We start from the raw sequence: 21,360 nt of genomic DNA, 5'->3' as shown, positions 1-21,360 counted from the left end.
AAGCCAAAACACAGAGGAAGTTATTGATTTGGAATGGTAAAGGACTATTTTAGTGCAGAAAATGTGTATATTTTTTAAAATCTAAGCAGGTCTTTACTGTATACTTCACAACCTGCACATACAGTGAGTGTAACCGACTACATTGGTGTAGCATTAGCAGTACATATATGTATTGATGTGGGCGAGTGAGCGTGGTGAGAAGTGACTGATGTGTCCGGCCAATTATCAAATGAATAAATGTGTTAACCATGTACCATTCCACAGAGTTGGCGAGAAAAGCTTTGAGGCTGTAAAACAGTGCACAGTCTGATCAATATTTAGCATTAGTCATTTTGTTTTCATTGATTGGGAAGGTGTCCATAATGAACATGTACATATATCATCCATGCACAGAATTTTAGCATGTACATGTATATAAGTAAGACATTACATTATACAATATTCCAGTTGCTTTATAAAGCAAGGATTATGACAGCTATTGGAGGCTTGGAGCTTAGGCCTACATTGTACCCAAGGCTCATGCTACTGTACAATGTGTATTCATGGCTGCCCATTGTATGGATTCAGGTGTTCGGGGAGAATGTGACTCATATTCCTTCCCGCTGAACGAGAGGAAATTTAGGCTTTTAAAACAGGTGAATTTATTTCCTGTTTTTGCTCCTGTTGACCCGTTCCTTTTTCTTCTTGTAGTAACAGTCTAAACACTCAGTATAATTACACCATATGTTCAGAGCTACAGTTGTATAAGGATGTTGAATTTATGTTGAAGGGTACCTCTCAGATCAGTTAGCATTCTTCTTGCATTTAGCAGACAATGTTCCTCATATCATTGTCGTTATTTGACATCTTGCAGTGTAGAATTATAATTATATTGTCTATAATCTATGGAGAAAACAAAAGTAAAATCATGATGCTATGTTATCTTATACAGATGAGGTGGAAATAAAATATAATTGATGTACATGTTATAGTAACAGCCTTATATGTGTAGAGCTGCTATTACACTGCAAGCAAAAAACATTGGTTTTTTTCACATTCCAGAATAATCCAGAGTTATGTCCGAAGTTGCGAGGCATGAACACAACGAGAAAATATTCAAATAAAAATACCCATCTCTGAAGTTTTGTATTTTTAAAAACAATGTTTTAGGTATTGACTCTCCTCACTTTCCTGCTAATGCATACAGAGCAATGACAAGTGACGCATGGGTACAACTCAACTTAAAGTGTTTTTTCAGTTTACAGTGTAAATGATAGTTTTAAAAAACAATGTTATTTTCAAATTTGGTTTAATATGCAATGTAAATGGATCTGTATACATGTCCAGACCTACTACTAGCTTGGCATTTATAGTAAGAAACCTGTAGCCGTCCTGCATATGTAACATGTAGGGGCCTACATGCCTTCAAGGGCATATCATGTGTCAGTGTCATGTGTCTCATACTAAGAGGTTAATATATGATCGAGGGAAGGAAACTCAAAAGGAATATTGTAACAGTACATGTTCACTGATGTTTTTGCAATTTATACATGTGTAGCTTGAGTGGTAGACCCTTCAGTTTTTACCATATGTCAGAATAACAAGAAGGCAAAATGATTTCCAATACCGTATTTTTCCCTTCTGTCCAAATGAGGTGGTGTACATTTTTTTCCAGGTTCTATCTGATATCAGCTGTCTATTGCCAATTATTGTCAATGTTTTGTTTGTACCAGTACATGTTTATGACCAAAGTTGTAAAGGTAACGTGAAAATAATTTGTCACGTGTATGCTTTTCAAATTTTGTTTTTAAGAAACAAAGTACTTCATGCAGTTGTTACTTGGTGTAGGCCCTCTTGCTATGTATCCTTCATAGTCCTCCTACTTTGTACATAAGATGACATACAAGTATGAATCAGTGTAAAGCATGTTTTTATGTGAATGTAATGTATTTTACATATTTGTAAATTTGTGCAAGAATTTAATCGATTTATGCCTTGATGACTGATGTACAGGTGTAGCAACATTTCTTGAGGGATTTCCATAACAATTCTGTAAACATTTTACTGATTTCTGCAAATATAGATTTGCTGTCAAGAGAGGGAGCTAGCCAAGTATTGCAAATTCACTCAATCAAGTACATATGTGTACAAGTGTTTGTGGATTGATCTACATGTACATGTACATGTAGCAGGACTCTGCACTGAAACTTTTTTTTCCTCTTTAAAAAAAATTGCTATCGTTATTATTTATTAATGTTATTGTTATTATTTATTATTGTATTGTTTTTATGATTATTTCTGTACATGTACTGGTTAATTGTTCATGTTTACATGTACATGTATGTTCAACTATCTTCTCCCGTCGTCCCCCCCCCCCCCCACCCAATCCCTCTCTGACGTCACATCTGATTATTTCTATATTTATTGTGCTTCCAATGTACAACCCCTAGACTGCATAACAAGTCAAATACACAATGAATGATGAAGTCTTCAAGCAGCAATATATATATTAACCACACTTTTTTTTCCTTTTCTCTTCTTCCATCTTACAGACAAGAAGGCAAGTAAGCCTGCTCCCAAGCGCAAGAAGCCTGGTTCCCAACCCGGTAGCCCCACCCTGCTAGGTACACCTGGAAGGACCATCCCTCTATCAGAACGTCAACAGCTTGCTCTTCTTATGCAGATGACAGCCAATGAAGAAAACAGTAATCCAGGTAACTTGAAAATTGCTATATTTATTACATAATTCTCATGTCATTTCTCTGTTTAGTTTTACTTGCATCAATATTGTAAAGCACTTTGATATATATCTCATATGAAAAGCGCTATATAAGTAAAAGTTATTATCATTATTATTATTATCATTAATTTGATCATTTATGTTTGTTCAAGTTTTCAAAAAAGTTTTCTGTAAAAAGGGGAGGGGGGGGGTCATATTATGTACATTAGAGGAATAATTGTTACACTTTGTTGGTCATCTGTGGGTATGTCATTACACCAATAATATAGCCAAGCCATGGATGCATGCTTGGTTATTATCTAGTTAGTATGACACTTTATTAAACGCTGATTGTACTTGAGACTGGTTTCATATTCAATCATGTCTGATTGTATGTAAACTGTAACACACGTATCCCAAGCGATGTAAAAGCAACAACGCTTCCAGGCAATTCATACTTTATTAAAGACTAGAAAAGTTAAGAGAACTGGGAGATAAATATTTTCTAGCCTTGAACAAGAATTTTTAGTATGTTGTGGTTTTAACATGTTTGAATTTTGCTCTAAATTTACATGTACCTGTATATAATGAAGACTCATTGCACATAGATTCTTCACTAATCACAAGTGTCCCCCTTTTTTCTCAATGCAGTACCAGTCCAAACACCTCAGTCCAAGAACTCCCACAATCCAACCACACCAAACAGCTCAGGTGGAGTGAAGAATAAAGTCAACAAGCGCAATGAGAGGGGAGAGACTGCTCTTCACATGGCAGCTATCAAGGGTGATTCTCAGATGGCTCTCAATCTCATCAACCAAGGAGCGGAGGTCAATGTCCAGGACTTTGCTGGTAAGCGATTGCTCTTTATATTATTATTAATCATTGACAATAGAAGTGGAACGGGGAATTAGGAAGATAGAGGAACATTAATGTAAAGTGGATGGATAAACTAATTTAGATCATTCTATAAGAGCTCTTATAAATTTACTAAGACTTTAGTTGATGTACATGGTAGCACTTTAGAATAAGTGAAGGTATTAATGACATGAATTCATTCTAACCTTAATCTCTTACCATGGATGTGTCCACTCCTCAAATCTTCCTACACTTTGTATTTAATCGTTTCTTGAGACTAGCTTGACAATCCATCGTGCCTCCTCGGTAAAAACGCGCTTTATAAATGTAATATTATCATTATTATTATTTCTGGTGTAGGCTGGACTCCACTCCATGAAGCGTGCAATCACGGTTACTATGAAGTAGCCAAGGTCCTCATCAAAGCAGGTGCCTCGGTCAACACCATGGGGCTGGAGGATGATACCCCTCTCCACGACGCAGCTGTCAACGGTCATGTCAAGGTAAAAATCATGTTAGATGACCATGTACCGATTAGTGTCGTAACATTACAGACATTTCCAATTCCGTTTGACCGCTAGTCAAAACCAGACGGTTTTCGGTCAAACAATTTTTAAATTTGTTTGAATATATATTTTTTAATATTTTTTTATTCATTTATTTTTTAATTTTTTTTATTTGTGTTTTTTTTTTTTAAATGTTCAAAGTAGTTGCATATAATGCTTTCATTAGTGGAATGAAATGCAGTCCTCTTGAACAATGTGTTATAATGCAAGCTGCTTGCAATAATTGTGCCATATGACCACCAATTCCCCCCCCCCCCCCCAAAAAAAAAGGAAAAGAAAAGAGAACCTTTGGTATGTGATACCAAATTATTAGGAAACTTTGAAACCTGCACCAGCTTTATTGTGAAGTGATAATATGGCTTGGAGACCTACTTGCAAATGTTAACAATTAGACCATTATCTTAAGTATAAGAAAATATTAATGAGATTGCGTTAGTACCAGAACACTTAACTTACAATGACGAAAACTTTACTTTGAAACAAAACAAACACTATTTCAATTTTTTGGCCCATATTTGCCGATTGGATTTGTTCTTTGTGCGAACGGGATGCATAGATATTGTAATATTTCTCGTTGAAAAAAAAGTAAAACTTTATTAGATTGAGCTCTTTGGAAAGTCCTTCACGTCATATGCCTTCTCCTCTTCAACCTTTCCCCCTCTTTTCCTTGTTCTTTTTCCAGGTTGTCAAACTTCTCCTGAAGCATGGTGCCAACCCTCTCCAGGTCAACAAGAGAGGGAAAGCCCCCCTGGACATCGCCTGCTCCACAGAGATCCACTCCCTCATGAGCTTGGAGATCATAGCCTCGAGCAGTGACGGCTCTGACCATGTGGTGAGGTCGCCGTCATCCCCTGAGAGCATGGCCTCACCGCACCCCATCAATGCGGTCCACAACAACCTCAACAGCAGCAGCAAGGTGGTCAAGAATGGTACCGAGCTACCTGAAGGTGAGGGTTGTTATAGAAAAGGTAACTCAGTTTGAAATAACTGGGCCCCGTCTTACAAAGAGTTGATATCAATCGCAACTATGTACTTAAGAGATAGGAGACTGCAAACTTGCGATTTATTTTGATCAATCTTAACTCTTTGTAAGATGGGGCTCTGGTTTATTTTCCTCACTGTAGCTTTTCCTGAAAGATGGCTATGATTACGATGTTTCAACTTGGAATGCAGCCCCCTTCCCCTCAAGAAGATATTAGAAAGAAGTTCCTTGACAGTATCAAATACATTTTTAAAAACTGCTCAAAGATATAATGTTAAAGGTTACGTTCTAATGGACAAGGAGGTTGTTAGCTAACCATATTTTTTAAAGGAACAGTTGCCCAAATTACTCAGAACTTTCAAGACAATTTTTTCCTTTCTTCCTTATAAAAAGTATGAGGAAAAAAATGTTCAATGTAGTTACTCCTTTTTTATGCTGTTATATGTGTGTCATCATGAGGTATTTATTCAATCTAATGATGTGGTTTCCTTTTTAAACCTGCCGCAGATCCATACGAGTTCACCCAGGACAGCGGGAGCAGTGAGCAGAAGATCACCATCCACTGGGCATCACCTGACAAATCTGGCAAGGGTGCCAACGTTATGGAAATAACAAGAACAATACCCAAAGTGCGCGACATCGCAGCGCCCAATTCTGTGTCGTCGACCACCACCTCAGAGAGCGATCTCTTCGATCCCCACTTGACATCTACGTCGTCCAAGTTGGAATGTGTTGAGGAGGAGCGAAGGTTACCGAGTCCGTCCATTTCCACCTCTGTGACTCCTATGGAGAGAACTAGAGACTCCTTGCCTGTCACGAGAGTGACTTTGACGGAGGTGAAGGAGGACTCAGACAGTTGTATAAGTGAAACAAACCTCTACATATCGGATGATTCCAATATGGCAGGGGAGACTCACAAAGAGGTTTCAAGTAAAGCTGATAGTACTACAGTCAATGATGGCATACTCTCATGGAACTTAAAGAGCAAATTGAACGATAACGGACTATCTGGAAAAGTTGTGTCTTCGCTGAGGAGTGAAAGTGCGAGGGTGTCCTGCAGTGCTCCAAGTCCTCTGACAGACAGGCAGTCGGGTTCTGATAGCAGAGCAGCGGTGTCTCCGTATGATTTCAATGCCAATGAGAATGAAGTGAGAACTATGGAAACGACCCTTACAAGGCCAGATCCTGTGTCAAACAGGAATAGATTTTCTCCTACGAGATCCTCACCTTCTTTACAAAGTGCACATACAGCATCTTCAAAACATTCAGAGACGCCAAGAGACGTGTGTGATTCATTGTCTGTGCAACAGGAGTCTGTGTCGTCAAATTGTGTGCAAACTTCAGGGATTCATAGTCCAGGTAAGCAGTCCTCGGGGCATGAGAGTGAGCGCTCAGAACCAGACAGTGATCAAAGAACAGAATCGAGGAGGGAATCCCCCTCACAAAGCATTCCTGAATCAAGGGAGAGAAGCGAATCAGACTCGTCCCACGAAACCAAGCACCACGGACGAGAGAAGTCGAAAAAGCATAAGGACCGCTCACATAAATCCCATAAAAAGGAACAAAGGCATCACAGGCATCATAGCCACAGTTCAAGGAAAGAAGAAAAGATGGATACTACAGAGGAGGCTACTACGTCCACACAGTCTGCTCTAGTTCAGGTTAAAGAGGACTCTAAAACTCATGAGAAGGTGTCATCACCACAAGTTGGTGAAGAGACACAAGAACAATTATCCAGGAAGTCCCCTGACAGGAAATCCCCATTCCCAGCTGTGGCTAGGGAATACTACATTGTTTCACCCCCATCATCCGGGGATAATGCAGGAGAAATCAAGTCATTGTTACTACGGATTAGCAGTGATGCATCACATAAATCCAAAGATAATACATCATCTAGTACTTCATCTGTGTCGTCCACAAGTGCCTCAGGTTCAAATATGGGAAATCACAAGAATGATACCAAACCGTTGGGCAATGTGAATGAAAGAACTAGTGGGTCAAATGGGGAAAATGGCAATGCTCAAAAGAGTCCCGTAAGCAAGGAGGCAGAGCGCAGGCGCTCTCCAGCCAGAGGAAGCCCTGATGTGACCTCATCCATCAATGGAACAGTGAGATCAGGCTCCCCGAAGGGCATTGAAAAAGCAGCAGATAAAACTGACAAGACTGAAAAGTGCAGTGAAAGCTCAACCACATCCTCTACTTGCTCAAACGACGAAAAACAACCTGCAAAAGTAACAAGGACTCTGAGATCAAACTCGGCATTAACCAGCAACAGTGATAGTAATGGCAATGAGGAAAAAAAGGATGACAAGGACAAAGCAACCTTTTCACAGCCGATGACGCGGAGCCGGCGCAACCAAGTGGAAGCAGCGGCAGCAGCTGCTACAGCGCCGCCAAACGCCAATGCATCCAACAATGAAGAGACACACATGGACTCACATCCAAGGAAGCGCAAGATGGCCCGTCATCGTCAGAATCAGCAGATGGAAGAGGCCCTTCATGTTTCTTCAGCACCCCAAGAGAAGGTCAACTCCATCGAGGCTTTCCTCAACATCAGGCACCAGGTGGCCGAGAGGCAGAAAACACTGATGGCATCGGTGCAACCCAAACCACCCAATGGATACAAGGAGTACCTCATGTTCAGGAAGAACTACCTCCTCCAGTCAGACCCTGATAACAAGATTGTACAAGTCATTCCCAGGGTGAGTCTAACATAACTGCAAGGTTTATCAGATTGTATAGACTTATTCAGGCCTAAAAATGTAGTCACCATTATGGGTTACATGCATTTGACTCTAGAATTAAACTTAGTTATATCAATGGAATGTCATTTGTAATTTTAAGAATGTGTCTCAAGAGTTTCATCACTGTATGGGGAATCATTAGGAACTGGATAAATATGTTGAAGCCTTGAAAGAAGTATGTCAAAGTTCTTTGAAATACAGACATAAACATGATGCTATAACAAACAAAATGTCCCCACCTTTTCAGATGACAGCACCAGTAAACCTGACCAATGGACTGCTGGCTCAATTCTCCGAGCAGGAGAAGATTCGGCATGAGCTGCGGCTCAGACACTACATAGAAAGGGTAAGTTGTGCATTCATCATTAAAGATAAACTTGAGTTCTGGTTAAAAAAAAGAAAATTAATTCTCAACGAATCAAACGAAACTTACACTGAATGTTCAAGATTACAAATAAATGTCATTTGCCAAAAAAATTTGGTAGAAAATGTATACTGACTGAGTAATGAGCATAGAAAGATTAGGAAATCAAGGTTAGTAGCCCCAACACCATTTGTGTAGTCCCATATACATCTTTCTGTGTACAGTGCTTGTTACTTTACCAAGACTGGGCCAAATTTATTATGATTTTGATGACTCCAGAACTTTGCAGTACACACCAATACTTACATGATCAACTTCTTCTGACCCATTCCACACCTTTTCTTTCACAATGCAATCGGATGACCAGAACTCAACTTTATCTTGAGTTGCTCTTTTGGTTGAATTCTTATCATTGCCAAGAAAGGACCAAAGGAATCATACAACAACATAAACACTAACATTTGAAGAATAATTATCAAAGCAAATCAAAGTTAAGTTCTTTGGGAAGGAATTTCAATTTCCATTTCTTAACCAGAATTGTTCAAAAATGTTGAGAATAAAAAGGTGGATTTATATAGCGCAGTTACTTTCCTGCTGATTCTTAGTAGTTTCTTACTTTCCTACAATTCTTTGTAGTGCTGAACTTTTTCATTACCCTTTATAGTGCTACTTTACGGACACAATACCAAAACGTTACTCAAAGGCTTCTGAAGGCAAGTGGGTCTTCAACAAACCTTTGAAGATGATGCTTTTCACCAGCATCATGTAGAAAGTGTTGAAGATTCTGCATTTATGGTAAACCATCTTTCCATTTCCTTTCGTGTAACAGGAGAAGCTGATGTTGGCTGCGGAACAGGACATTGTGAGAGTCCATGGACGGGCCGCGAGGGCGCTAGTCAACCAGACCATCCCTTTCAGTGTTTGCACAGTCCTCAAGGACATGGAGATATACAACATGCCTGAACCACTGGTGAGATATAGCCGTCCTTTTGTAAAGCCCCACTGTACTACTTGTAACTACTTGCTCCCTCTATATAGAAAACAATGCGTCATCGGTGCCTGTTGGTCCCCCATGAGCTCATTTTTATGACGTTAATTGAGAGCTGATTTGATGAGATAGCCACCTGTCAGTGACCTCACTGGGTGGTCTAATCCCCCCTGGCCAAACTAGTACAGACACCCTTTAAAGGAGGCAAATCTGTTAATGGGGAATGTTTTATTTATTATTCTCAAAAACTATTCATGTCCAATGGGCTCGGTTCCTTAAATGCCAGTTACAGTAAGTTAATTGCATCCATCATCAATTCTGTGTTCGTTGCCACACAGACGAGGAGTACTAGTATCCAGAGTCAAATAATTATTCATGCTACCTACCTAGGATGTTAAAAGTTTGAGTTTGCCTGGTAGATTTCTTTTGATTTTAAATGACTGATTGTGTCTCTACATTCATAAATTTTCTTGGAGAGATCCTTTAGCTTACTTATACCCTGGTCATAACAACCAGCCTGGCAGCAAACCAAAATGAATACATTTTCCCACATTACCCCAACTTGATTGATCTGGAGTTGGTTGGTAGTCAGTTTAGCAGTGTTACTGAGGTGTAACGTTATAGACCTACTTATCTTTCAGCCTCCTTTTCTATCTATCATTTTGAAAAATGATACAATCAAACTTAGACCAAGCTGATAGTTTGTCATTTATCTTTGTTTATTATGAAAATTCAACTCAACTCATGTATGACTTTATTGTTATTTTCTCCTTGTAGCCTCTGGAAGATAAGAGTAGCATCAGGCAGAGGTTCAATGGACGGCAGTTTATCTCTTGGCTACAAGACGTGGATGAGAAATATGAGAAGCTGAAGGTAAGTTATTTCAAAGTTTCTTCGTGATAACTGCTCAAATTCTGTTTTGATATCATCATTAGAGAATGAAATTTCAAAAGAGGAAACAATATTTTACATGTTTGTTCCTTCATTTTAGAGCATATCAGCTTTGTTCTTATTTCATTTGGCATATACATTTCTTTCTTAACTAAGATAGATTCCTCTTAGTACTAATTAAAGACAGTGCACACATTCTTGTTTCTTGTTATTTTTAGTACACATTTTGTGATTATTACAGTTTATAATTTTTCAACTAAGAGGAGCCTCTGTGTATACGCAGCCTTGGATGTTGTTGCCAGTGAACTACTACTAAAAGCAATGACAAATGATTCTTACAGAAGTTCTGTACCAGTTACAATGTTAATGACCATAGCACTTACAGTGTCATTACCCCTGTCACTGTGTTCACTTATGATTCTAAATTAAAGCCTGTCTGCACTAGTTTAGCTGGGAGAGATTAGACCTCCCTGCATGGTCACTGACAGGTGGTTATCTCATCAAATCAGCTCTCACTTAACATAAGAATTAGGGGATCTTGGGGGACCAATGGGTACCGCTTAGGCATTGTTTGCTATATAGAGGGCGCAAGTAGCTGTAAGTAGTGCAGTGGGGCTTTAAGACATTGTTGTTCATAAGTTTCTCCATGATTTATGTCCACCAGGAGGAGCTGTTACAGCGTCACCAGCACGAGGCAGCTTCACTCTATGCCATTCAGAAGCTGGAATGGGAACTCAAGCTTCAAGAACTCAAGCAATGGGATTTCAAGAGCCCTCCTCCGGTCCACTCCAGCCACGTACCCATCGTAGAGGTCAACAGAGACTTTGACCTGTTGCCTGCGTGACGTCCTTATCGCTTCACCTAACCAACCAGGGGTGTGTGAGCCGGCCAGTCCGAGGTCTCCAGGTCATGGCTTTCAAGCAGGCGTACCTTGTCGTGTCTGTAGAATGTGTTTCTCAGTATAAGTTCTTGACTGGTCCCCAGACACCTCATCGACTATTTGGAGAGAACGGCAGGACGGGTGTACCATCCTGTCTTACAACGATAGACAACAGCACCAATATGGACATATCAACATCCACGTCACATCTTTTGGGTCATTCTAACTGGTTTACCTAGAGTTACTGAACGAAAGGTTGCATGTCATCGCACTCTTGCAGAGGCTTGTATATGTTTATTGTGCAGTCAATTCTTTGAATCCTATACGATGTTTTGACTTTGATGTCCTGTTATTGTTGCGGTCATTGTCCATCGGAGCAGAACGATTGGTCCTTCGCATTCTGACATCAAGTCCCAGCTTCTTCTTGCTCCTCTTGTAATACCAGGGGGGTGTTTCACAAAACTTATCATCAGTGACAAATGACAGTTGTTGTTATAAGCTACTGAAATCCATGCTTCTGATTGGTTATCAGCAGATTTGTCACTGATATTTGTCATTTGTCATTGTAAAAAGGCTTTGTGAAACGGGGACCAGCTTAAATTGCATACTACATGTACCTCAAAGTGTAATATTTCCTACCTGGTCTTAGTAGTGCATTTTAAAATTGTAATTGATAAATGTGGTTAAGAACATAAAGCAGCTGACTGTAGAGTTAAAGAATAAGGTATGTTTTTTAGTGAGACAACTCCTGTGCATTACTTGACTTTGTTTCAAATATATTCATTTGCTTATTGCCATGCCAAAAGCTCTAATACAACATCTGCAGAGATTTTGTCTGTCATTGTGAATTAATTCATGGGGTGATCTGATTCCTTAAGAAGTAATACTACCGGGCAAATTTTGTAAGTAATATGGGAGTAGTGGACCAACATATGTCGGCAATCAATAAATATTTCTTTGCACATTGTAGTCCTGATGACGATAGGCAAGTTACTGGGGACCCACGTGGTATAAAGCTATTCATCTTTTATTCTTTAGTGGCTTTTTTTTTTGTGTACCGGTAGGTTATCACATTATTGTCATTTCTGAAACATTTTATTGTTGAAACCACTGCTTTCCTCTGCTTTTAATAGATAGAACTGCTTTATGCAATTCAAGTTTTTGTTGTAAATGCATGCATGAAGACAGAATTTCTGCGTATAGGATCTGTCAGATAGGCAGTCGTCATTATCTGGTCTAAACTCACTCATACTCACCATCATGACAAGTCTTGGTTTGTACCCTGTCTGTACTGAAGACTTTGAGGACGCTATTTTGATTTCGTGAATTCAACCCACTACAGGGTTCCTTGCATTTTTGCGAGATGAGTTCTGTTGCCCGGAAGGCACGTTGTAAATAGATTTTATTGAAGAGAGCAGGGAGAAAGTAGGCCTAAAAAGGGATGTGTCAAATTTAGCCTCTTGCAGGTATTGACACATTTTGACGCAAGCATGGCTAAATGCTTCTGTCTTGCAGATGTTTATTGATCATGGTTTGTACTTAAAACAAATGAAGTCAATGGTCTAGGATTGAGTCAGTACAAAACCAGCATTGTAAATATATCTCTTGTATGTACATAAGGGAAGTGAAGCTGTACATATCTTTATTTTTCATCACTAACTCGATCTCCAGTGTGATTGAAGCGGTCCGGGTATACCTTATTGGCCTGTGGCTCAATCAAAGAGTCCTCTCCGTGATGATTGCGGACGGACGGAAGAGAGGATGCAAGGGAGGAGGAGGAAGAGGAGAGCATCTATGCGAAAATGTGAAAGTCTGTGTTTCTATAATATTGTACTGTCTGTCATGTATTCAGTGATCAGTAGAGGGAGTTTACCACTTGACTTGTCCGATATATTATTGCCCACTTGTGTATGGCACAGAATATCATAGTACGAGCATAACCACAAGAGAGTTCAAACCTATCAAATAAGTTAACCCTGTGAAGTAAGATGCAATGTGTATGAATCCTAATCCAATGTAATACATCATTATAGACAGAGTTGAGAGTGGTATAGAATATCATTGTGAACAACTTTCACTATTTCCGAAGATTAATGTAGCCCTGTAGCTGCATTTCAAGTCCACATGTTTTGCGAACAACCGATTTAGAGGCTGCACCATCCACTGTGTTATAACCAAGGCAATCATTAACTCAATAATTTTGGAGGTCTTGTGATAATGTTTTGAAAAAAGTGAGAGATAAACATCGTTTCCAATTCTATAATTTCCATCTCTATATACTACAAAGTAATTTGTCACTTTGAGAGTTACAATAAGGGTTATTAACAGAATTCAGTGTTATAATTGGCATTGTTGAGTTACTGGGTTGCCTCCCTGCAATTAACTTGTTCCTGATTTGATATTACTGTCTCCCACTTTAAAAAAAATTGTTCTGTTTTTTCATTGTTTCTCAAACAAGCACCATTTGGTATGTGTTCTTTAACATGTTGAATTTTCTCTTCTGCAAAAGCAAATTTGAAAGGTTGTTTTTCATTTTCACTGTCTACCTTGTTACTGAGTTTGACAATATTTGATGTTAAATTTGAAGTTTAAGAGTGAATGGTTGTCCTCTGTGTTAACACTAGCATTTTGTCTGTTTTGTTTGATATTGCTTTTGTTCCTATTATTAATTTGGAAGGATTAAAAAAATAACAGGTATCAGAAAAACCTTAACTGTAATAAGGACAGTTGAATAAAGTAGATTTCACAATACATTCTTAAGATCAATATCTGATCTCTGATAATCAGCACATGTTCATGTAGACCTTTTGTCAGTATTCTACAATGAATAAGCAAAGTATACACAGAGCGATTTCAAATTTTCAGACTAACAGATGATGATTTGAACATTGGAAAATAGTTTTTTGAACTGGTTGGGCATTATACTGTAGTATCCCTCATGTTTTCTTTGTGTTGTCATGGAAAATGAAAAACGATGTGATGTCTCTTCTCACCTGAATAACTGAGGACTAAAGAAGATGATTTCTTACTGCATTCTGGTGATTTTTTTCATGATCACTTTTGGTAAACAGAGTCAGCAAACAGCCAACAATCGTCTCTTACTATTACTGTTCTTTGTAAACAGTTACAAACTCCTGAGTGTATTAATATCATTAACATGCTCATCATTGATTAATTAACATGTTATTATATCTAATACAAATTGGAATAAGAGCTTACATTGTACACAGCTGTCAGATCTGCTTACCGGTAATGATTTGTCTGTGATGCTATCCCTACAGCCATATTATACATGAACTCGTATAAGGAATTCTCTCAAATGTAGAACGACAAAAATTGGATAAATGTGATCCATGTTTCTTCAATATATGTACTAGTTCTTTGCACCCATTTGTGCCTTGGTGTGCAGATGTAGTCAATTATCAATTTTAAAAAAAATATCAGTGGTTATATTTGATGTGTGTAACAAGTTGACTTGTAAAAAAACCCACTGTATTCTATTGTTACATACTGTGATTACAGTTAAACACTGTATGGCGGCAGCAAAGTTGATAAAAAAAAGTTTCTTGTTGAAAATTTTCTCATGAATAAAATGTAGAAAAAAGTGACATATCTTTCTTTTTCTTTTCTTTTTATTGGACTAGTTTTCTCAAGATTTTCCCTCAGTCAAATTTATTTTCATATTTGTCACACGTATGTGGAAGAATGAATTATAATATTCAAAATAAGGATGTGACGTAGCTTTGCCATGAGAGAGAGAGAGAGAGAGAGAGAGAGAGAGAGAGAGAGAGAGAGAGAGAAAGAGAGAGGGAGAGAGAGAGAATTACAGAGCAGGATAGAAAAGCAAGTGTGAAATATAGGGTGCATCTTTAAAAAGTGGATAGTGAAAATTGAAAATGTGTAATGTATTCAGAAAAGCACAAGTTAGGGGGTACTTTATGATGAGAGAAGAATTCATTTAAAAGGCACTATGATAGAAAATCAGAACTACAATGCGTATGGAGGGAGAAAGGAGCTGAGGACATGCATGCAAGACACGAATAAAGACAATATACAAGAGGAAATAGTACAATATGTATATAAAATAATGTATTTTATTTCTATTTAGAAGAAAAAAATGAGTTTGAATTAATAAATTTGAACTCAGATGCATCACAGATGTATGTTCTCAATTTGTTGCCAATTAAGTCCATAAAGAGTATACGATGCTGCATTTAGAATAGATCATAGATGGTGATGATGATGATGATGAGCATCATCATCACTATCATTATGATAACAATACTAATAAGGCTTTTTTTTTAAAAGTTGTTGTATTTCCCTTTGCGACCTACCCAAATATCTTAAAATCTACGGTCGGCTTTTTATTAATGTTTTTTTTCTGAAAATTATCAGCCCAAAAAGAGACAAAAAAGCAACAACAAAAAAAGAAGAAAGAAAATCGACCGACCCAGGTGCTGGCACCTAAAGGGCAAATACAACATCTTTTTTTAAGGCCTAATACTACTGCATGTACTAATACAATGTAAATGAATTTAAGTAATTGGCACAAAATTAAACATAAACCAAATAAATCATTTCAGTAGATTTGTTTTATCATGATAATATAGATCATTCAAATTCAAAGTTTACATGCACTCTTTCAATATCACAGATCTGTTTAAAATCTGTATACTGGTTTTAAACTATGGTATACTTGCTATACTTTCCTAAATACATATACGAAACGATGGCAGTCTGTTTGTCAGCAATGTACAAGCACGTCATAACCCTGATCTTATGCATATGAACTATTTACAACGGTGGTCAAGTCATATTTAAAAAAATACACGTGAAAATGGAGGAATAACATTTGTTTTGGTAAGAGGCCTATGATGTGACTCGACAGTTCAGAAAATCACCGGCAATTTCGATGTAGTTTGAACTACTTTCCTCCTCCTTTGGGGAATGGCACACTGCCCCCTCTTTTCCAAATAATAAAATGTCCCCTTTGAATTAAAAAAAAAGTCCTTTTGACCGACATAACCTCATTTTGTTTAAGACATCTTTGTTAGGGAAGAACATTTTTTCTTCCTTACCAAATGAAATGCTTAAATTTCAGTCATGTGCTTCTTCCAAAAAAATTTAAAAAAAAAAACAAGTCTAACTTCTACATCTCTGCTATTTTGACAAATATAATTTTAATCAACCATAGTATTAATTAGTGAACTATATATTCTCTAACTCTTAAAAGTGAACTGTATATTCTCTTACTCTAAAAAGTGAACTGTATATTCTCTTACTCTAAAAATGAACTATATATTCTCTGACGTTTCGTTTATAAAGATTAATCTATCATTCCACCTATCATGATAGAAAAACTGAAACCCCAAAACAAAGCATTATTTCAACAAAGCTACGTGTTGTTTTTTTGTATTTCATTTTTCAAAAATGTGCCAGATTTCGGTGCAACTGTGACAAGGTTTGTGGATCACATGCGAGTATTACCTATAGGAAACATGAAAAGTGTGCTTCATTGTGAGGACAAAGGCAATGAACTCAACATTACTTGCTGAATTGCTGTTGATAAAGAAAGTGTATATTCGTAGTGAGATGTTAGCTGCAATCATTCTGAACAGAAGTTGTACTTTTTCAGAACGGCAAATTATTTTGATAAAACAAAAAGGACAAAAAGGTGATATTTCCTGCATACTCTCAATAATGGCATCAATGGGCAATTATTATGGATGGCACGAGAAAACATCAGATTATGGGCGCTTTTTCAAAGCTCGAGGGACATTAAGTTTATGAATTTGGAAAAATATTGGGGTGTACGCCCCTGGCAACCCTGGGAACTGGTACTGGCTCTATTTTGTATTTCATTGAATCGAATGGGCCTATGCGTATCATCATACAATAGGACTCTTGTGTATTATCTTTTACAGCTTACATTTTCCTTACATCATGTTTGCAAGTGACACGTTTTCACAGTTTTACCAAAATCTGGCACAGAATGGATTTTTACACGTCTTTTTGTAAAAACGATGTTACCCTGTGAAGCGTGTATATGGATTAATGCCATCAATGTAACAGGTCATCCATTGCTATTTATACTTTTTTGTTCTTTTATACCCCCATAACCCGAGAGGGGATCAAAGAGTCAATAAAATTCTACAAATTCTACAATTCATCCGCAGTATCTACTTTCTGTTCATACACTTCTATCTTGACGTTTGCATCATCAGCAGTCTTTCCATCACCATCATCTGTGTTTGTTGCCGCATCCTGTCCCGACGTTGCACCAAGCACCGCCTTGTCATATGATGGCGGCTCATCGGCAACCGTCGCGTTATCCGTTTCTTTCACCCCCGTGCTCGTACTCGGCGATGTCTTCTTTTCATCGGCCTCGACATCGTCATCGCGATGGTCAGGGGAGAGGGGTACCTTGTCTTCGGCTCTCTGAGGGAGGAATAATTTCCCGGTCTGAGCGATGACCAGGCCATAGATGACGAAGGAAAGAACGAAGACACTGAAAACACCGATTGTGATCCATAGTCCAATGAAATTGAAGGCGACTTCTTCAGCTTCCATCGTCGTCAACTCTGAAAAGTGATAACCATGAACTTCAAATAAACTCATTACAACTTCAAGGTTGGCCTAAGTGTAAAGAAATGGGCGGTGGGAAAATGGACCCTTTCATTGCCATATTAATATGGAAGATTAGCTAAAGCCATATTAACAGAGTAAATTTAATGATCGTCACCATCATCCATCATCATCGTTGTCGGCGTCATATCATCACCATCATCATTGTAAAATAATAATCATTGTTGTGTTATTGTTATTGATAAAGGATACTATTATTCAACAACGAAATGGCCCTTCCATCTTATTCTTCATTTTTCTTTTATATACCATCTTGTCAGAATAAGTCTAATAAGAATGACAGACCAGTGTGCGCTGTGTACTTACATGGACAAAATAAAAAGAAGGAGTTTGTGTACTTAGTAAATAATACTTGATTGGGAAGGGTAACATAAATGACATGATATATATATATATATATATATATATATATATATATATATATATATATATATATATTCAGACAAAAAAATACAAGTTTCAACTTTCATTATGTTGACAGTTTTTGCAGAGAGTTAAGATTCCTTTTTCGCCTGGTGATAGTTCGATCGATGAAACAATTCAGATAATTATCGTGATCTATATTTACAATTTTATAAAAATCAAACCAGCCTTTCATAACTTTTATCACTAATCGCTCCTGAAATATAGGCTTAAAAAGTTGATAGGAACTTATCTGATTTGATTTGACTGAACCGCATACACTAATAAAGAAAACTATAGACAATTCACCACCATTTTGTTATTAAATATGAATCAAGAAGATGCCTTGAGGATTTTTAAAAATAATCACTAACATACAAATCTAAATTCAGATTAGTAAAATAAGTCAAATAAATTTGTATTTGCTTATACTTTAGCTTTGTGAAGTTATCATGGGGTGTATTGAAAGCTAATTTTCCATTTGGTTTTCCGGTTGTCAGAGTTGACACATCCGTTAAGCACAATTAGTAATAAACACAATGTTGACCATTATACCTTTTAATGGGCCTAATTATGACAGATTTAGTTACAGACCTTGGGTATTTCGGAAATAGACTTGAACTGAATCATCAATATTGCTGACATTAAACAAATCGAGTAAAAGAAAAGCCCTTAGGCTATATACCTGTCATCATAGCCGCTGCTGTAGTGTTCGCCATTGTGATGTTTGCCTCGGAATCTGTACAAATAGAATTCGTTAAGAAAAGGAAATGAAATAGCGAAGTAATATATTGTGAAATTATGAAAACAGAATGTAGGAAAGAGGACAAAATGATATGTTAAGAGTTTTAAAAGGATATCTGTTAGTTCTATGAGACTGTTTTAAAATAACAAAAAGTTTATCACCGAATCTGAGAAAGAGTTCGCTCTCTTTATCATTCGTTATTGTTAAAAGATAATGATGAGTTGGAATTATATCACTTCATAATAACGTCAAAACGATAGTATAGGAAATCATAATCATAGAAATTCCATTGATAAATGGAATGAAATTATATTCGTTTAAAGATATAGTGAGAAAACATATTAAAGTCATATACACTCAACCGATATAATATTATGAAATAAGTGTTATTTTCGGCCACAACGAGATAATACTGAAAAGATATGGCCAGTAACTTTTAACCTTCAGCACCCAGATATTGCACCTTTGACTTTTAACCGATGTCTTTCATGAACTTTTCTGAGAGGTAATGTATTTCTTTATTACATTAAATCAAGTTTTGTACTTGAATTACCTGTGGTATATGTAGAAAAAGAGTGGAGACTATATTCGTTAACGTAGGTCGAATCAACCAGTACTTACCTATTATATACCTGACCTTTGCTACGGGAGAACACACTATTGTTGAACTCGATGAAAGATCTACACCGTCACCCTGTGTAAAACTTTTCGCCACAGCGCTCCTCTGAACACGAAAGTACAGAAGAACAAGTCTGACAGAATATATTATTTGCTATGCTCTGTACAGTTTGTGACAGACGGGTTCACAGGTTGTTAACTGGTTCCAAATTCTCACTGACACTATCCACCTCAACAGAAATGTGAAAACTCCATCGAATTACATTTGAAAGTGAATTAATTCCAGTATATGTTTCCACCTCTCTAAATAAACAAGAACGTTTGGCTGTGTAGATCAATACGAAGCCTTGGGTGTATAATCTGTAGAGGTATACCTGTATACCTGTTCAGAAAAGTATACAACCAGAATTGTGTTTATTCATTGATCCGTGGTGAAAATTTCAATAGAAGGGGCCAAGGGCTGTGGTTTGACGGCGCAGAGCAAACAATTCATGTCATAAACCAGCCATCATAAATGACGGGATCTGGGGTGCAACTTTGCAAGAGAAAAAAATAAAAAAAGTATGCAATAAGAAACGTATGTGTTGAGTACAGGGGAATCTGGATCTTGTTCCGACTCTGGGGTTTTCAACTTTAAAAATCCTCTAGCTATTTCTGTCCATAGACTATATTGGATTTTCGTTTCTTCTTCAAACTATCGTCTTCTTTCCTAAGAACATCCCGACAATGAGTTAAAAAAAAAATTCTTAATTATATGAAATATTAGTTTTGGCACACTAAATCGATTGTTAAACACAAAATAGAACTTACGTCTATATCTAAGGGGAGGGGGGGGGGGGGGGGTTCTCCGATCAATGTCCATCCCCTTGTCTACTCTTTCTCATTCTGTTACTTATTTCGATTATGTTCAGGCGCCTTCTCTTTTTTATAATTTTGATCACAAATCTTGTGCTTAAAAAAAATAAAAATGTTTTAATTTTAAAAAAATGTACCCCATCATCTATTATTTCACCAAACTGTTAACGACTGTAATATTTGTTTAATTTTTATGGTTTGATGGTAAATAGATACGTTTAAATTGTTTACAAAATCTGATAAAGTTACTAGACATCCCATATATAGCGTTTTACAATAATCGATGGACGTCAAATTAAGACACGTAACAAAGCAACAACAACAAGATTTTGATAACCCTGTCCTTCACTCAACAAAGTGCTTGAATATATTAAGTTAATTAGTAATACTTAATGCCATCTTTTACACAACCGTATAGCATAATCTATATTGGAGTGTCTTGTCTACACTAATTCTCATTCATTCGTGAGTACGCCTGATGGCCTATAGTAATGTAATAGTTTTCTCCAAATTAAGATTCACACTCAGATGCGAGTATTTCTTTCATTTTACACTAGGCCTATATTAATACATCTGCATTATACAAACAAATGCAATAGTTTTGAACGTCTGTTTTCCATATAAAAAAAATCATTCTATTAGTAAGCACATTTTTATTTTTTTTGGCCCTCGAAAATTTGAAAATTTGCACCCCCTCCCCCCCCCCCCCCCACCTTGAGCGCCAGGGTAATAATAATAATAATAATAATACGGTAATAATCACGTGTTTTTACACGTTTCCCCCCCCCCCCTGGATCCGCCACTGCATCGATCTTTGGGGGCTCGTTTACATTGTATGTTTATACAGGTACTATAATTATAATGAAGTGATGGACCTGGCTGGGGATCGGGAAGGGGGTGTGGCATCAAAGTGTGGCATATCCTGTGACCTCAAAAAGTATGTCTCTGGGGCCCCAGAGCAGGGCATTTTGCAATACAAAAATTAGAAAGGAACATAATAAGTTTTTCTCTCTTTAACTGAAGAAAAAGAGAGAGAGAGAGATAAAAAGGAGTATATACTGAGCTCATTTAGCTTCAAGAATAAGGGAGTACCACTAGAGGTCAGAGGGCCTATGGGGAGTACGGAT

At 37.4% G+C, this 21,360-nt stretch overlaps 2 protein-coding genes across 6 annotated transcripts in view; one reads left to right on the top strand and one right to left on the bottom strand.

Annotated features, from left to right (window-relative positions):
• Nucleotides 1–14,576, top strand: part of LOC752040 (ankyrin repeat domain-containing protein 12) — an 84,776-nt gene extending 70,200 nt beyond the window's left edge. For 2 of the 4 annotated variants that reach the window (XM_030975147.1, XM_030975146.1), the window contains 9 exons: nucleotides 2,532–2,693; nucleotides 3,350–3,547; nucleotides 3,914–4,056; nucleotides 4,802–5,087; nucleotides 5,609–7,803; nucleotides 8,093–8,191; nucleotides 9,039–9,179; nucleotides 9,975–10,070; nucleotides 10,753–14,576. In XM_030975147.1, coding sequence (XP_030831007.1) covers nucleotides 2,532–2,693; nucleotides 3,350–3,547; nucleotides 3,914–4,056; nucleotides 4,802–5,087; nucleotides 5,609–7,803; nucleotides 8,093–8,191; nucleotides 9,039–9,179; nucleotides 9,975–10,070; nucleotides 10,753–10,932 — 3,500 coding nt within the window. In that variant the 3' untranslated portion in view covers nucleotides 10,933–14,576. The remainder of the gene's footprint in view (nucleotides 1–2,531; nucleotides 2,694–3,349; nucleotides 3,548–3,913; nucleotides 4,057–4,801; nucleotides 5,088–5,608; nucleotides 7,804–8,092; nucleotides 8,192–9,038; nucleotides 9,180–9,974; nucleotides 10,071–10,752) is intronic. The other 2 variants (XM_030975148.1, XM_030975149.1) reach the window with 2 other exon arrangements.
• A 1,215-nt stretch (nucleotides 14,577–15,791) lies between these two features.
• On the bottom strand, nucleotides 15,792–19,934 carry LOC105445061. 2 transcript variants are annotated; one of them, XM_011680085.2, is made up of 3 exons: nucleotides 19,382–19,934; nucleotides 18,701–18,754; nucleotides 15,792–17,549 (listed from the first exon to the last, which is right to left on the bottom strand). In XM_011680085.2, the coding sequence occupies exons 2-3, from the start codon at nucleotides 18,732–18,734 to the stop codon at nucleotides 17,128–17,130; spliced, it is 456 nt and encodes a 151-aa protein (XP_011678387.2). In that variant the 5' UTR covers nucleotides 18,735–18,754; nucleotides 19,382–19,934; the 3' UTR covers nucleotides 15,792–17,127. The 2 variants fall into 2 exon arrangements, with proteins under 2 accessions (XP_011678387.2, XP_030831692.1); XM_030975832.1 differs by having other exon boundaries at nucleotides 18,701–18,759; nucleotides 19,385–19,934.
• Between the last annotated feature and the right edge of the window lie 1,426 nt (nucleotides 19,935–21,360).

Source organism: Strongylocentrotus purpuratus, unplaced genomic scaffold (assembly GCF_000002235.5).
Source record: "Strongylocentrotus purpuratus isolate Spur 01 unplaced genomic scaffold, Spur_5.0 spur5_scaffold_8, whole genome shotgun sequence".
In the NCBI taxonomy this organism is placed as follows: Eukaryota; Metazoa; Echinodermata; class Echinoidea; order Camarodonta; family Strongylocentrotidae; genus Strongylocentrotus; species Strongylocentrotus purpuratus.
Note: the sequence above shows the minus strand (reverse complement) of the source record. Positions and strands in the feature narration are given on the sequence as shown.

Coding starts and splice junctions, on each gene's coding strand:
- LOC105445061 (XM_011680085.2), bottom strand. CDS start 18,734: ATGGCGAACACTACAGCAGCGGCTATGATGACAG. Junction 17,550..18,700: donor AGCAGCGGCTATGATGACAG/GTATATAGCCTA, acceptor ATCACTTTTCAG/AGTTGACGACGATGGAAGCT.